Source organism: Opisthorchis viverrini, assembly GCF_000715545.1.
Source record: "Opisthorchis viverrini unplaced genomic scaffold opera_v5_163, whole genome shotgun sequence".
Lineage (NCBI taxonomy): Eukaryota > Metazoa > Platyhelminthes > Trematoda > Opisthorchiida > Opisthorchiidae > Opisthorchis > Opisthorchis viverrini.
The window spans coordinates 981846-1000375 of record NW_008751821.1 but is presented as its reverse complement, the minus strand read 5'-3'; the positions used below and the strand labels follow the sequence as shown (position 1 = coordinate 1000375).

The 18530-nt window shown below is 44.3% G+C and overlaps 1 protein-coding gene across 1 annotated transcript; it reads right to left on the bottom strand.

The window, feature by feature from the left end:
- Positions 1–3695: 3695 nt before the first annotated feature.
- On the bottom strand, positions 3696–16081 carry T265_14253 (hypothetical protein; the record flags this gene model as incomplete). Its single annotated transcript, XM_009172770.1, has 7 exons — positions 3696–3932; positions 4545–4703; positions 6607–6791; positions 11097–11344; positions 12908–12967; positions 14711–14849; positions 16058–16081. The coding sequence occupies 7 exons, from the start codon at positions 16076–16078 to the stop codon at positions 3752–3754; spliced, it is 993 nt and encodes a 330-aa protein (XP_009171034.1).
- Between the last annotated feature and the right edge of the window lie 2449 nt (positions 16082–18530).

Sequence of the window (18530 nt, the reverse complement as noted above, 5' to 3'; positions counted from 1 at the left end):
CAGAAGTAGCGATAGTTCGACGGACTGCCGGCTGGAGCCCTCTGTCTACGCAACACTAAGCTGCGCACCAGCTCAATTGTTGAAACATCTATTAATTCGCTATGCTCTTCAGTGTTGCGTCGAATGAAACGATGACACGTTTGGGAGTTCATTTGTTGAATTGCTCGTCATCCTGAACTAGTGGGTGAGACCTGGGAGGGAGCACTCACTTCTATCTCTGTAAGAGATAGGATAGAAGGCAAGTGAGAACACCAGATAACCGAACAGCAGCGTCTGCGTTGTGGATCCATCTAAAAACAAAGTTCTTTACAAGAGGTCACATGAGCGAAATGGCAGTGCTGACGACTGCCGACTCATGGGGGGAGGGGAAACGCGTTCGAAGTGGTAGTAGCTTCTTTTGGTACGCAGTCACACAGGTAGTCAAGCTGCGTGTAAGGATAAAGAGGGACTGAAACAAGCATGAAATTTATGCTCAATTTGGCTGTAAGGGTTTCGTCGCGGCGAACATTTGTCATTGCTTGAGAAACCAATCAGATAAATTCGCACTTATTCTTCCAAAATCATGTGCGCTATCTCAAAACATAGAGTGTGATTGTCTATAAAGTTGCTTATTTGACGAAAGACTAAGTAATCTACGAATGTTTCTAATGGGGCGAGATGGACCAAGTGGTTAGAGCGCGAATTTACTGAGCGGAAGGTCCGTGGTACCAACTCGACTTCCTTTGTCTAGGCTTGGGCAACCTGACGGTATCCCAGCCCTTGTGCTTCCTTCGGGTGGTGTGGCAGCTAAGCACCAAAAGGGTGCTACAGCTGAACGATTATTATTACGTTCCTAGCGGTGTCCATAATCCGACGAGTAGTATCCTACTAAAAACTGCAGCTCCCACAAGCTATTTATGAGTGCTAATTTGTCTTGTGATGGGTAACACCCGTTGTTTTGAGTTTACCGAGGGATGTAGTACATATGACCCTACTCAACTGCTTACTTTTTATTGAGGAGAACAGAGTAGCCAGCTTCAAAGGAATTTCACCTAGGGTATGTGACCAGTTCTCAAAATTTCATCTGGATAGTCGCACGTGGAACCACGTTCGTGTGGCCGATCTAATACACCGCTTTGAAACACTGTTACACTTATACATTGCCATAAAGTGAACTAGTAAACTGAGTGCGTAGCACGACTTCAGGCTTCTTAGAATCCCCAGGAATATGCAGGGACAACTTTGAGTCCTATGACTTAAGTTTCTACAAACCAAATGCGACCGCATATACCTGTAAGCCCCATAAGACCGACGGTCGCGAACAAAGCCTGCCCTTTTTGAATGATCGTTTTGTCCAGTACATCATACACGTGGAACTAGAGGCTGGGTACACTCACGAACACAGGTGTGTATGGAGGAAGAAATACACGCACTGCTGAGTAGGTCACTCAGGTTGCATAACAGTCAAACTAGCGGGTGAAAACACAAGAGTTTTTAGGTTACCGCAAGTTAATTTTGAACATACGTACGTAGTCGGACTCAGATAGCCTGCGCAGGCTATCGTAATCCAGGCCATCGCGTTCGGAAAAAAAACTCGTGACGAAAGTGTCGGAACACACTTTTGTAAATAAAGTTACTGCTGACGGGAAACTCAACTGAATGTGATGCACAAAGACCAGGATAAATTTTCAGTTGGCATGATAGTGGATATACCGAAGTATGTCTTCTTGGCGAAACCCACCACCACCCAACTGAACAGTTACAGACTATTGGACAGGGAAGCAAAACTCTTATATGCATCTTGTTTACAAAAACAGAACATCCATCTTCTCCTTGAACGCGTCTTCCTGAACTTTCCTGGATATTTATTGACTGTTGCTCAAATCTAAGCAAATGCGACTCCACAAGTTCCGTGCCTTTCCCATCAGTAGTATCACCGTTACACTTATAGTGATACTGAAAACTATTCGAAGGCCCACTACCAACTTGGCTCTTCCTGCGCGGCACAAGCTTCATTCTTCCAAACTATAAGGATCTGTCGATAAAAACTAGGAACCATACTTAGTATGAGATGTCAATAACCGAGCTCCTCGCTCGAATGTCAAACGTGCATCTTAGCAGTCACCCTCGCGATGGATGCAGGACGGCTTATTAGCCCGAACATCCAATGGAGTGATCCCCTTTGGAAGAGTATCAGGTGGGCTTGTGTGGACAAGTCTTTTGGAGCAGCAGTGGAAAGTAGAAGACTATACGGAGTGCTTGACGAACAGAATATGTTCACGTGGTGTTCAGCACGTTTTCAAGCTGTATGTATAAATTCACAGGAATAAAGTATCGATAGACAGTTTTTCAGTTATTGAAGATACAAGGGTAAAGTTGTTGACAGGTTTCAGACTGCCGACTAACTACCCTGCGTGCCCCACGACGGGCAAACTGCGTGAAGATAAAGGAAAAACCAGTGTTCCGCAGAAGAAGAGAGCACAAACAACTGAGCGAAAGCACAAACCAAAAGCATTGAGTGGTTTTGGTTTGTTTTACTTGAACTTTTTGTCCTTTTACAATGCTTACAAGGACCGTCAGATTCATCAAGCAGAAGGAACTAAAGGCGGAGAAGCTTGGCTGTTTTTCTGTTATCCATTCTGGGTTCCGTTTCTCAGGAATGAGCGAAAAATCCCTCAATGTATTTTCCTCGTAACAGTCATGATACAAAAGTACGAATCAAAGGATGTGCCTTAAAGGAAGAGCGCTTTCAAGAATAGTACGATTTCGGTCGGTTCAGGGGGTGCGCACTTTTCTGGGAGAGCACTGTACTGGCATCTAGCCCCGATGTAAGGAAGATGAACAGTGTGATGGCGATGAAATCTTGATTGTGAGATAAAACTGGCGACCTCTATTTGAAAACAAGGCTAACAGTCGACTAACCTGACCATAAACCTCACACGATAGGACCAAGGTGGAACAATATTAGAGAACCACGTTTCACGGGGCCAATTATATCAAAACGATAGACTGGTGTGTAAAACGAGGGAAGTCCACTGCACTGAGAGTACCAACAAGCACTTAAACCTATGGGGAGCAAATCGGAAGCATTTCGGAAGTATCGTTTCAGAAGGGCTTGGTAAAGAATCGGTAGTACCTCGGAAGTACCTCACACACTGGGGAATATCGTACTCACGTGTACATGACACGTCGGTCTTACAATTGAAAAAAAGACAGGCACTTCCGTTAATATGGTAAATGATATAAACAAGCCTTCGTATGAACATCATGTAGTGGTTCTAGCCGTTACACTTTCGATCACCGATGTGGGGAAAGCAGTGGGTAGCTAGGCGCTGGAGGCTACAATGGATGGCTTTGAACTACTAATCGCGCAGTCATACAGGCGTTTAAATAAGTGCGGGTGCATCTAACCATTGATGCACTTACATTACGGAGACCGCAGTTGCGAACGCAACGGAACTTGGCCAACGCTTCACTGCAAGAATGGGACGTAACCTTGCCTTGACCAATTCCACCTCGTAAGAGCTCCTTGTAGGAATCGGTCTGCTGGCATTTAAAATATGAGATCATCCAAATCCGAAGGGTGATTATTCTTCCATCGTGAGCGAGTCAGTTCCTCCAAAAGCCCATATATAAGCTTGATAAACACCTTCCCAGCATAATGAATGAGTTCATGTCGATCTTGGAAACAGAAGTAATACTCAGTGAATAACGAACGATTGTTAGATAAATACAAAATCTGCATAAGCTGGATCACAGAAAAGAGGTCTCATCATCCCATTTTAAAGTTTATCGTCACGAACGGTGATTTCTGAGCAGGATCACTGATGAACAACCTTGCGACTACGTTGTATTCATCAGCGGAGCAAGGATTGCATGACCGGCCGAGAGAGAAAGGCTGAGTCGCAAAAAACAAGAATCCACGACTGTTGGATCGTTGCTTGATGATCTGGCTGAAAAAGATTGATCGGTAAAGAGAGCACAGATTAAGTTGTCGACCAACTAAGACATTAAACAGAAAACCGATGATTTCGCTATCAGCTGGGCTTGTGGAGGAAGAGCAGGAATTGACGTTTGATCACCAGCATCCTAGAGGTGTAGAATGACAAATGTTAAGCCTATATTAGGGAACTGCCTTTGTACGGAGTTGTTTGACGCAATGATGACTTCCAACTAATAAGAAACAGAACTGTCAACATCTGGAGGTACCACATGGAGGGATGAACAAAAAACTTGGCCAGAGAACTAACACAAATATGCGAATATCAAGGCATCAACCAAAATTGCAATGCAGGTAATGCTGGGGTCAGTCGACACATGCCGCCTTCCTTGCTAGATTTTTGGGGTATTAGCAACGGTGTGAAGATCATTTGGTGGTATCTTGCTAAAAAGTAAGTCGTGGAATTTCGTTTGGTTCTAACCCTTCACTCGAAAGTAGGGGATGTTTGCACGCCTCAGGTGACATGTCACCCTTCCACTGTCAAGAAGACAAGATCAAACACCTAACCAACAAAGAGTGATCGCAGGTGCTGGATACGTGGAGCAATCAGCGAAAAAAAACTTGCCGGATGGTACCTTCTAGCTCATCAACTTGACCGGGCATGAAAAGGCCTGTTAACTGGATCAATACCGGGTTTTGGTATGGTGTACCCAAGGAGGTCGCTTCACGAATATTCAGAGAAAACAGTGGGGCCAAACGAGGCTCACAAACACAAGGATTGGGTCTGAAAAGCGAACAGAGAAAGAAATGAGCGAGTACCGCGGCGGTTCGAAACTCAAATGCAGCAAGCGATCGAAACATTAAGGAAAAAATATGCTTCATCGTATTCAAAAGTCCTAAGCAGGTTGTGGGCAGTTGGTGGAAAAGTATCCGAAACCAGTTATAAAGAAGTATGTTTTAAAAAAGGAAGTTGGGTTGTGAGCTAGCAAATGAATGGGTTCGTTCAAATAAAAAAGGTGAGATTACTCTGTGTGAATAGGTGATGACAAACAGGGTTGAAACACGAGCAAAACAGTTGTGATAACCCGGCATCACAGACAGGCTAAAACAACGACTCTCTTTGATTCACCATCGGCGTACCAGATTGCTCAATCTTATATATCAAGGAATTCCACGGGTTTGTCTTAACATCAGTAAGATTCAGCTCGTTCTGATTTTGTCGAATCCTTAGCATACCCCATGAGAACCTGTATTCATCCTCAAGTCTTGTGTACAAGCGATGTCGTCACCTAAAATCAACAGCAACCGGTAACAGAAACCCATAAAAACCTAGCACAAGTATCCTACAGCTCGCCTTGAAAACAACCACCAACCTAGCATCTGATTCTCTATTAAAAAACCATCCAGCGGTGCCTAATTGCTATGCCACCAGAAGGTTGCACGAGGGCTGGGACACTGCCAGGTTGCCCAAGCCTAGACAGAGAAAGTCGAGAGGCAGAGGTCGGATTCGAACCATGGACCTTGCGGTCAGTAAATTTGCGCTCTAACCACTTGGACCATCTCGCCCCATTCTCCATTAAATCAAATTGTTTTCAAGAACACGGGAACAGTACCCGGTGTAGATGTTGGTCACACAGTTGCAAAACAGCAGCGTATGAAAAATACCCATTGCAAATGTCCTTTGTGGCTTAGTTCCTGTGGTACGAAGCCCTGTGATGGACTTCCGTGAGTACGGAAGCAGCATTCGGTACACTATTCACTGAAACCAATAAATGACTTATGAATATGATAAGCAAATATAGGATGGCAAACAATAACAAAGGAGGAAGTCAAGCTCGGTGCTGTTTAGTGTAACGTGAGGTCCTTTAATTGATGCTCTATTACTCCACTCCACTTACCTTACATACTTTTCCAGGATCGAATTTAAAAACATTTCACTAAGGGTCGAAGAGCTGTTAGTAAGGGCACACAAAGTTGATTACTGATGCTAGTAGATTCACCAATGCTTCAAGCTTTTGCAGGATTCACTAGTTTTTAAATCCCACTGAATGAGTTGTAGGCAGTCACGGGCGACCGGATTTCAACGACATTGCCGCTACCACTAATTTCACGCTCAAGTGGCAGAGGATGGTACGATTTAGCCTTCAGACTAAAAATAAAATCGCTTGGCTGTAACACCCTTTCGGTACCTAGCTGCCATGCCACCCGAAAGAAGCACGAGGGACGGGATACTGCCAGGTTGTGTAAGCCTAGACAGGGGAAGTCGAGAGGCAGAGGTTGAATTGAAACTACGAACTTTCCGGTCAGTAAATTCGCGCTCTCCCCAACCTTCAGACCGCCGGATCTTTGTCTACCTCCTGATAAGTCAACAGAATGAAGGTTTCGGCACTGTAGTACTGAAGCTTGACAATCTCACCAAGGTGTAATCTATCAGATGAGCATGCAACTGTAAGAGCTAAAACATGGTATTGTCGTTTTCAGTGGTCTAGATTGTTCATATGAACTGGTCAGAGGAAACTCTTCGAGCATTAATCACATGAATACGAAGACCCGATTTCGTCTGGGACATATAGATCAGTCTTCCAGTTCAATTGGCCATAGGGTCTTTGGGTTGTTTGGATGTCACTTGGTAGTTTTATTGCAAAAGTGTTCAACTCTTGTACACACAATGCTTATTTAGTACTTACTGAACGGCGACACTCTGACTGGGTGGTGGCACGATGCCAGTAGCCAAACCAGAAAGGATTGTGTAGGCCAACCGCGCACTGTCTGGATTGACGTCCGAGCCTGGTTGATCATCAAAAGGCGAATCGAACAAGTTGGGCAAGTGAACTGGTTCGGACCAGCGCTCGACAGTGAGGGTTGGGCGCAGCTGAAAGTAAACAAAATTAGCCGTAACCAGAGATGACCGATGACTACACGGCTGAATGGGATTCTCGGACAGTAGAATCTTGACTTCCAAAACGAGGTGCTGTTGAACGATATCACCCAAAGGTAAGTCAGGCACCGTCCGGATCAAAAAATCAACTCCCTTAGCTAATACAATCTACCGCTAACTGCCTAGCAGAAACAGGTTTTGGGGTATGGACTTTAGCTTAAGAAAAAGGGGCTTAGGCATTCAGTCCAGTGATTTAGGTAATTGCTGGTCGAGTGAGCAGTTTGTTGCCGCACATTAGATCCAAGCTCTACGGGAAAATTTGACTTCAAACTTTCGTAGGACAATTCGCAACCAGGGCCTACAGCTCCGCTACATTCTTGACACAGAAAGTCACATCCTTATAATTTAACCCAGCCAACAACAGTTAGTCAGTGAGTAGATTGACCAAGAAAAACCCGCGTCCACCGAGTGGGTCATTATACTGATGACCATTGCTGTCCACACTCAGCTCTATGACACCATTGGTAAACATCAACAAAGCAGGTTGACTGACTCACTGAGTTTCAGGCAGAGGGTCCATACTTGAGATTAGTCAATGCTACTGCCACCCGATCGATAAACTCACAAACTGTCAAAACATTTGGTTTAGCCTAGATTTCTTCAAACAGGACGCTAAACTTTGTTGCGCTCCAATATCGTCCTGTCGTCTAAGCGATTCGTAAACTTGTGACTATTCTGTTTGTGGCAGTTGGAAATGTCCGACGGAAGAGAACTCTCGCTATCCAGTACTAGAAAATATATATGGAAATAATATTTGGATTTACAAACACAGAACACGTTGTGAAATCTAAATTGCAGTAGGATCACGGTAGTCCATGCTTGCTACATACAACAAGTTCGCTCTTGTAACGAAAGTAGTTCTACTCAGGGATGTGGCTTTGGAATTTTGGGCGGAAATTCCCCACTACTTATGTTGAGTTAAGCGACATTTCGGGGTTAGACGCACCTGTCGGCGAAGCACGCACTATGCCGTGGGGAAGATTTTCAGCAGATGGGCAATACTCATGTGAGTTGCAAAACGAAGTATTGGTCAGAAGAACTCGGGTGTCATTTCCCTTACATCGCATTGAATCGCACAAAACGAAGTGTATTGCGGAGGGCCATTGCCTCCGAAAAGTAGTATTCCGCGCGGCATGAAAACCGCTTACAAGTGGAAGACAGAAAAGCATGAATTGCTACAGAGGCAACCCGTACACAGAACAGACTTTGATAAAAAGATATCAATTAACGAGATCATTCTCCCCATGGGTAGTTCGATAAAATCTAAAGCACGTGAATGGAAGTAACGCAAATAATTACTGTCTTCTATTAATTTCAATCAGCAACCGGTTATGGAAACCCGATTCGCACGGGTACGTCGGTATAAATGAAAGGAAGACTGTACGAATGACGACTTCCATCAGTCTAGGTTAAGAAGCACAGACCAAGATAGAAATGTGCAATTTCTGCAATAAAGAACCCAAGTACCTCAAGAAAACAGATAGGAGACAAACGTAGCTAATCAAAAGGCGGTGGGAATGATGACTTCCAGATCCATTGTGTCACATGTATGCGATTCACAGCCCACAGTGTTGTTGATGTTGGGATAAATCTAGGGTGCTTAGTTTTGACGGCGGCTGGTGGGACATTTGTTGCTGCACTGCGGGATTCAGGAGTGATCACAGGATCACTACGGAGTTTCCTCTCTAGTATTTTCAATCCACTAGAATAATCTTAACCAACAAGTGCACATGACGAATAGCCAATGGGACAGGACCTGATCCCATATATACAGTAACACAATCTCCATACAAAAGGAGAAATAGGGGCGAATCATTGATTTAGTGAATAACATGGGCTTATCCACACAGTACTTAACGGCCTTGACACCATATGGATTGAGCTTGAACAACGGTACAAACAAAAGTAAAATAATAATGAACGAAGTACTGGCGCAAAGACCATGGGTTTGACAAAGTAACCAACATTGCGGTAAGACCAAGGTCTGTTGCATAACGAGGCGATACGACAACCTGAAAGCTTTTAAACTTTCACTTCATGTCAAGACAGACTTGGATATGTGACAGTATGCGATGGCTTCATTCAACTAGCTGTAGGTCGTTCGCCGGGCCTCCTTTGTTTAGCATCCGGTCGTTGGTTATGGTAGCGTCAGGTATTTTCCGCATAACGCAACGCGATGATGAACGGGAAATCGCTGCAAATGTGTGTCCTGAGCGTGTGTACGCGTTCGGCCCTTATATACATGCAGCGTGCGCAACCATAGGGTGAGAGCAATGTGAACGCAGATATAACTACGGTTATTCTCATATTTAAAGCGCTACCGGTCATTTTCGCAACACAGTTCCGATTTATTCGCCTAGACCTTCACTGACAAGCCAAAAACAGAGCAAAACGCCTGACGTCACACCAACACCTATTCCAACTAAACAAATATCGCTAAGGATAATGAAACAAAAAGGGAAATGAAATTAGCGAAGGTGACTGCCAGTCGACTCAAACAACAGGTAGTCGGAGAAACGTGCAATGTTTGTCGTTTTGTGAACTGGGGATCGCATTCTCTCCTTGAGAACCAGATCTACTGCAAATGCGAAAATCTGTTTACTGCGTGAAAGAACGACTGGTTAAGACGAGGACGTAGTTGACTGTGATTGCTAAGCACACAAGAAACATCACAGCTTTACCAATCGGTAGTGAGTAGTTGAAAAGTTGTCACGTTGGAAACATATGCTGACCAAGTCACCAGGTAATACGTGACTTCTTACCTACACCCTCGTTTACATCATCACCATTCAAAGGCACGACCCTAAGTCCAATCGCAATGACATTTGAAAATCACTGTCAAGTAACAATGGCAGCACAATTGCCAGTGAATAAGGTGTAAACATCGGGTTATATTGATAAGTCCATGAGGTTACGTGGTAACACCCATAGTACTGGCAATACGATCCATTCTATTGAGGAACGTGGATGTGAGCTGATATAATCCATACGGAAGTTATACATATGATTAACAGTTTAGCTGGTGATCGCGTCTCACGATTTTCCCTATTCAAGGAGGCTGGAGCTGCAAGAGCTAGTCTTCTTAATCGATAGTTCTGCTTTTGTGGACCAGTTCTATGGAGTAGAGAGTTTTATCGTGGCGGGTTTATTGTTGGAGGCTCTCTTATGCGAAGGGCGGCAATTGTATTCTACAGTTTAAAGTCTCTCAGTCATTCAGATGCGACAATTTGATGTTGTGCTGGCTGAGAGTATCAAGAGGAAGAAATAGTGGCCTGCTGCTACACGGCTAGTGACTTTGCAAACCACTTTTGAAGTACTCAGTTTAGGGTCAACCGATGGCACGGCTTGCATGGACCAAACGCCAAGCCTATATGAGTCTTTCTTCTGTGAATGGAGTTGGTCGACGGTCTGAGGCTAGCATACATGGCAGTTATGAAACATTAATTTTCATCAACTACTCATGAGTAGCTCGTTTCAACCGGATATATCCACCCCGTTTGCCCCTGTTTTCATGAGCTACCGTCAGCTGCCAGATCGTTTTTTCTCACGCACACATATCGTTTGCCAATGTAATGGATGTGACGATTGTCTGGTGTTTACTCCGCTTTTTTATTCCACGCATTGAATCCATTTAGCCACAGCGGCTGCATCGAATTCTACTCCTTTAGAGTATCTGTAACGTCCTAAAACTACAGCTTATTCGAAATCCGTATTGTGAAAAGGATGAAAGTGGATGGGAAGGGACTTAGTGCCGGCTTACCACAACCATTCCAAGACACTTATTCAGGCAATCTGGATAGAAACCGACAGCAAGAACACCACTGGCATCGAGTAGCAGCCACACTTTGGTATGATCGGCATTGGAAAGCATGAACTCTGAGGTACTGCTATTTACTCTCACTCCTGCCCCATAGCGCTCTTCTTCCATATATCCTAGAGCAACCTTGCACTACGGCGCCGTCAATTTATCCAAAATAACATCATTAACACGAAACAAGCGTAGCAATATGCATCCAAACAGGGATCGACGGATATCGTAATAGACTATACCGTCCGGTCCCCAAATACAAGCAGCATCTTTCGAGTGAATTATTGTTCGATTTTTTCCGCTCATCTACATGTTATATGTTATGGTTACTGTGAGAGTAAACTCTCAAGGAGTAATAAATGAGGGTCCATTTATTCAAACTACTTTCATAAAAATGCAAATTTAATCTGTAGATGAAGTAGTCTACGTACCTTGAAGTACTTGTTTTTGGTCAGGTGTGCTGCCAGCGACTGGGGTAGCGGAGTTGAACGCGACTCTGAATGTGGTGTGGGTTCCACCCTGGGGGACCAGCAAACTAAACAAGGCCTGGGCTTCAATACATCCGGTGGAACACGGATTGAATCAATAGGATCCAGGCTGGCTTTAAGGAACCCTTTCAAACGCTGGTGTAGACGACTGTTACGTCTGAACTTGGGCGTACGGAGATCCAGCCGAAACCCTAAAATAAAAAAAACGTAACGAGTACGCACAGAAGAAGCGACGACGACCGAACTCCAGCCTCACGATTTGAGCGCCACGAATCGATGTTAAGCGCCATGCCTTATAGACCGATATGCACTAAATTTAAAGTCATACACCATACATTAGTTCACGTGTCGGAAGACAGTCTACCAAGTGATGGTCTTTTGCCAAGCGATGTGTGAGTGGAAGAGGTACTGAAGAGAGAAGACAGTTGTTTAGTGATGAAGAACGAAAGTTCAGACCAATAAACCCAGGTAGGTTGACAACGATTGTCTCCCTGAACGAGGAACACCACACAGGATGATAAAATCGTTAATGGGACTAACAGAAACAGTCCAACCGGGCAGTCAACGGTAGTATTGCGTCAAAGTCATCGCCCTAATGTGTAGATGCACAGAACACTTCATGAAGAAATGGAACACACCCATGTCATTGAAATGGTCACCCAAACGTATAACTGATCTTACCCTTCACTTACTGACAGTAGTGAGCTCAGGATGACTCAGTGGTTATGGCGCGAACTTTCTGAATGAAAGGTCCACGTTCGAACCCGATCTCTGCATCTCGATGGCTCCTGTATGGACTTGGGCAACCTGGCAGCATCTTGGCCCTTGTACTTCCCTCGAGTGACATGACAGTTAGGCACCGAAAGGGTGTTACAGCTGAACGATACGACACGTTTTACAGCAGATAAATTGAACTGAATTGATCGAGACATTACAAGTTCGACAGTGGCGAACTGAGACTCGGACCATCCCAGTTTATTTATACACACTTGAAAAAGATTTCTACTGAAGTGTCTGTACAAGAGTGAGACACCAACCGTCCGGATGGTGTGCAAACGATAACTCGGATCGGCGAACAGGCTAGTTAATCACAAATATCACTATAATGAACACATTTATATCACCACTGCCCCCTCGCAAACTTCGTTCCACCAATCTTTCGGAGAAACGTGGACTGAACGCCACACCTCACGACTGGATACAAAGTACTTAGAAAACCCGACCACATCTATCTTTGATGGGCTGATTTGTCCAGCACACTGATCAGTTTGAATAACACCCAGCACAAGGAAACAAGGGACTTGAGTCGGCAACTGAGAATCCTACCACACCAGAGCTAAACGGGCGTTAAATGTCATACTACACAGGGTTTGCGCCAAAAAACGACTTACGGTAGTGTAAGCGCCTTGGCTTCTCCTTGATTTTAGAACAGGCCAATCCGAAGCCAGCATACACCGTTGGGGACATTTTGAAGGTGAGCGTGGCTTGAAAGGTATGGAATGAGGAAACATTTGTAATGCTATCAAGATTGAACACGATATTAAAGGATTCCACTGGTACAGAACTACGAGATTATGGTGTTCGCTGAAATCACGAGTCCCGGACACCATAATTGTCCTTAGTAATTTATGGGGATTTCAGTGGGTCACGTGATCGAATTGGCGGGCTATGGTAGGCGTAAAGAGAGGATGACATTAGCACTGAATCAGCCAGGACAGGTTTTGGCCAACACTAAAGAAAAGACATGAACTCACACTTCTCCACGGAAAAATCAAAAGCTGTGGATGCTTCAAGCGGTAAAATGGTGACATCACCTGAAAAATACACGTAAATGGTATGTTATCGTCCAAGCTGATCACAATGCGGGACAGTAAAGTGCCCTAGGGTAGATATTACCAACAGCGAAGCAGTGTTCGTTTAAACCTGGCTGTTGACTGTGATATTTTGATACTGCAACGGACCTCACTGATTTCGTCGAAAATTCGACAGGGGTATCATCTATGGAAAGGAAAGATTAGAAACAATGCTTACACCGATAAACAGAAGAGCAAATCCCACGTCGTTTTTGTAACTTTACACTGTGCACATCTAAAGTATCTCCAATAAACACTATGAGTGTCAGAGAAGAGAAGAGTCACAGAATTGTGTGAGTCCAAATAGCCTTGGCAGAGTACCACTGATGCCAAATCACTAACAGGTTGACGTTTTACGCTCCTGGTAAAGTGATGTGTTCCAGGCACCGAACCATCAGGGAGTTATATTAATTTCTTGGGAGTGTCTTCACAATAAAAACACCCCAAAACAGTTCACCGTAATGGGCAATGGCACCGAAGACACGTTTTGGTTATCGGAACAAGCAAGGCTCTGGGCTGAGCAGAAGCAAACTCAATCAAACTGTTCAGCTATTACACTCTTCGCATGCACGACGGAGCTGATATAACCAGTAAAACATGCAAAACGCCCCACAACATCTAGAGACTCTCAGAATTTCAGCGACCTGTTGAGATGCGAAATGTACAGAAGCAAGACCTTTCATTCACAGATACGAGGTCAAGTTTTGAACGCTCATGTACAGTGAGAAATGTAGTCCTTACTTGACTAGGGTGTTTTGAAAACTCCTAGTATGCCGGGAGCATACTGGCCATATGTGGTTTGTTGACTGATAAGGGGTTGTTTGATGGGGAATATGGCATCACTTAGTAATAATTTTAAAAAGAATATGTTGCTGGCATGCTATGGAAACGGAAAGCAATGGTGATTGGAACTGCTTTGTTTCGTTACGCCGATCTACCAAGGGGTGTGCTGTGAAGAAGTTTAGCATGAGGGAAGTCGGAAATTGTATGGACCACCCCAAAAACCAAGTTTCTCGGAACAGGAGTCGTCCTGTATCGGACGGACTTAACACTCGAACTCAGCATGAGGCGGAAGCTACAAGAAGTGGTTCAAAATACCCTCGATAGAAAGTTCCTACAAGTAGTACAGATGTCCCACGAAGTGCGTGAACCTGTCACGTAGATCCCGTAGAAATAACAGCTTGATTAGTACTCAGAATACGTTACCCAACTGGACCTCCTCCTACAAGCATCAAATGATTTTAGCAAGAACTCGAAATCCTCCACAAAATGACACATAACAAATAGGAAAAGCCCTATTGTCTGAAGCCATCGGGAGGTCAAACAGAACCCACCGAGGAGCGGTTGGGTGGTAGTAGATTTAACGGCTCTTCTGATATTAACATCAGAAGAACATCACTGTAGGGCTACTAAGCGAGTGGGTAGCACGCTGTTACATGTCAAACGGCGGAAAGTGCGTAAGAGAACAGCACAGGAGCACTAAAGAACCATACGGGAGTTGGTGTTCGTAAAGTCAGTCGTGACGGTGATTTACAATATTTTAAAACGCCAGTGTCCCCGTGCTGTGAGCCTTTATAGTGAGCAAGGATAAACTCGCTGATTGAAGGAGCATTATGACTGAATGCACTGAAGTCAGGCGACATAGTGGACAAGCAAATTGATACAGCTGCACTCGGAACAAAATCACAAGGCACATGTGGGTACCTTTGGTACAGAAACCGGCGATGAAGTCATCATCCATTAAGGTAGTCAAATGAAAATCGGATACTATGTCAGCAAGACTGTGATCGGCGAAATTTTGAAACGTGTCCTCAATGCCATCATACGACGTGAGACAAAATACCTAGGAAGGTTTAGATGAGAATAGCAACCGAGTACCTTCGAGATCAAGCGACTCATGGTCTACTGTCCAAAATCGTATAAACCGTTCTTTGACAAGGTCTTGGATCAAGCTGAAAAAATATAAACACAATAAACTTTGATTCACAAAATAAGTCAAAATACTTCAAAGGGCGGATTAGAAGGTCACTGCTATGCGGGAAAATTCGCGACCTAATGCAGAAAAATCAATGAACATGGGCGTGATACGATGTGAATTCCATCTAAGTGATATATTTATTACACACACAAGGGTCGTTACGTCTGATATGGACGTTGAATGACACTTGCTCCTAACAACTCCAATATGAGTTAATCCGTTCAACGCGATACAAAACACCAAGTACATACTAAAAAAGAAAATAAGCCTAGAAATACCGGGCATCTGGAGGACGGGAGCAACCCCACAGCTATTAACGGCGTTGGAGAACTCATCGCTAGCGTGCTGGAACAAAGGACAACTGATACAAGTCCTAGGGCAACAGACGGTTTGAAAGTCATTCAAAATGGGACAGGAGCCTGGTTGGTGGATAAGGTCGACACAGATTGGGTTTGAGAGAAAGGACACGGGATAACAAATAGGAAAAGCCCTATTGTCTGAAGCCATCGGGAGGTCAAACAGAACCCACCGAGGAGCGGTTGGGTGGTAGTAGATTTAACGGCTCTTCTGATATTAACATCAGAAGAACATCACTGTAGGGCTACTAAGCGAGTGGGTAGCACGCTGTTACATGTCAAACGGCGGAAAGTGCGTAAGAGAACAGCACAGGAGCACTAAAGAACCATACGGGAGTTGGTGTTCGTAAAGTCAGTCGTGACGGTGATTTACAATATTTTAAAACGCCAGTGTCCCCGTGCTGTGAGCCTTTATAGTGAGCAAGGATAAACTCGCTGATTGAAGGAGCATTATGACTGAATGCACTGAAGTCAGGCGACATAGTGGACAAGCAAATTGATACAGCTGCACTCGGAACAAAATCACAAGGCACATGTGGGTACCTTTGGTACAGAAACCGGCGATGAAGTCATCATCCATTAAGGTAGTCAAATGAAAATCGGATACTATGTCAGCAAGACTGTGATCGGCGAAATTTTGAAACGTGTCCTCAATGCCATCATACGACGTGAGACAAAATACCTAGGAAGGTTTAGATGAGAATAGCAACCGAGTACCTTCGAGATCAAGCGACTCATGGTCTACTGTCCAAAATCGTATAAACCGTTCTTTGACAAGGTCTTGGATCAAGCTGAAAAAATATAAACACAATAAACTTTGATTCACAAAATAAGTCAAAATACTTCAAAGGGCGGATTAGAAGGTCACTGCTATGCGGGAAAATTCGCGACCTAATGCAGAAAAATCAATGAACATGGGCGTGATACGATGTGAATTCCATCTAAGTGATATATTTATTACACACACAAGGGTCGTTACGTCTGATATGGACGTTGAATGACACTTGCTCCTAACAACTCCAATATGAGTTAATCCGTTCAACGCGATACAAAACACCAAGTACCTACTAAAAAAGAAAATAAGCCTAGAAATACCGGGCATCTGGAGGACGGGAGCAACCCCACAGCTATGAACGGCGTTGGAGAACTCATCGCTAGCGTGCTGGAACAAAGGACAACTGATACAAGTCCTAGGGCAACAGACGGTTTGAAAGTCATTCAAAATGGGACAGGAGCCTGGTTGGTGGATAAGGTCGACACAGATTGGGTTTGAGAGAAAGGACACGGGATGATGTGAACATACTGTAGCACTTGTAAACTGCTCTTTTTCATGCTCAGTATTATCTTTTTTCCCATCATTATCAGTCACGTCGCTGTACAAAAGTTTGTTTTACTGAAATACAACCGCTACCGCCCGCTTGTTGGCTCCAACGTGACTTTGAGACTTGCCGAGTGACTGTTGTTGTGACCGCCGTTAAACTATATTTGACCACTGCTAACGCTAAACGTGAACAAACATTTCAGATGCAAACACCGGCCTAATATATTCACAATTGTGGATTAGCATTTCGATCACCGGAGATCTGGAATGCCAGGAAGACAGAACTATTCTTGGTGTGGTGGTTCAACGGAATGTGGAACTACGGAATCTCCTATTTTGAACTGTGAGTCAAGATTTACTTGGATTTTTCTCCTTGTGACTTTGTATCTGGCTTATATTAGTAATTTGCTCTGTTCACTAGAGACTCCATAGGGCCGTTAACCACTACAATACAAAGGGCAGCCAATCACAAGTAGGGCAGAGGAAGAATAACTAACTCGACGAATGAACCTTCCAGCTGAGAAGCCGTCACTCTAAAAGTCAGTCAACACATGACCATGCTATGCAAATCCTGTAGCTGAGGGATGAGGCACTCTGTTGTCTAATTTCAAACCAATTACACTGCTGATCAGCCTGTTGTGGGAAAGCGGTTGCCTTCAACTACTAGCCGGAGGTTGAGTTCGAATCTCTCCAGAGGCTCGTAAGATGTACGTTGATGATTTCCAACAAGGAGGAAGTAGTTGTACAGTGCTTATGGCCTTCAGCATAGATTGACCATACCCATAGGATGAAAGACTAATTTATTGTTACGCCTTCCAATGCTTTACGTTTACCAGTATTTTGGACAAACAGCAGTGATCTGAATACAGGAATGTATGTTACTGAAGATTGTGGGTCTGTGGTCCCTATGAATTCGCATATCAGCGCCATCAGCACAAAAAGGGGACGAGATGACTCAGTGGTTACAGCAATAACCTGTCTTCTGCCTCTCGACCCACCCTGTCTAGGATTGGGCAACCTGACAGTATCTCAGCCCTCGTGCTTCCTTCGAGTAGCATTGCAGTTAGGCAACGAAAAGATACCAAAAGTGAACGATTTTGTCGTCATCGTGTTGATCGGGTTCTTGGAGATTATATAGAGACCGGTCTTTGCGCAGATGCACTGAGGGATTAGGTCTTTTGAACCAAAACATGTGAAGTGGGTCGACGACTCTGTCAAAACTTGGCAGAGTACAAGCTCAACCGTCGGACTAGTATGACACGCACAGTAGTCACTACGGCCAACCCAGTTAAAGAAGACTGACTTCAATGGGAGCTGCATGGGCAGGGAGATACCATTCTTTTATTGAGCGGCCCAAGTTTTTGGAAAGATGTTTTAGCAGCCAGCAAAATGCAAGGCCCGACAACAAACTATGGCATAATGGCCCCTCCAATGATCTACCGAAGAACAATCCACATGCACATCACTCTCATTTGAACAGCCCTCTTCCTGTCCTGGCGCAATTATTTCAGTGGATACCACCAAGGAGGGAAGATTGGATTCCAGTTTCACTCCCAGTAGAGCCCACCACCAATGCATATCCTTGGCGTGCCAGGATTTGAACTCCGGGCATTAGACACGCGAAGCAAGCATATCATCATCATCAAAGACAGCAACAGTGTTGGCACTGATACTTCACTGCCGTACAACCATAAGGTTTGTCTAGTTATATACTTGCCATAGGCCAGTACTAGGTCCCCCCCCTCACCCACTCTTTTTCTCTCCTCTTCACTGTAGGGCTTTTAATACAATTATACAATTATATAATTATACAATTATTATTATAATTATATAAAAGCCCTCCAGTGAAGAGGAGAGGAAAAGAGGGGG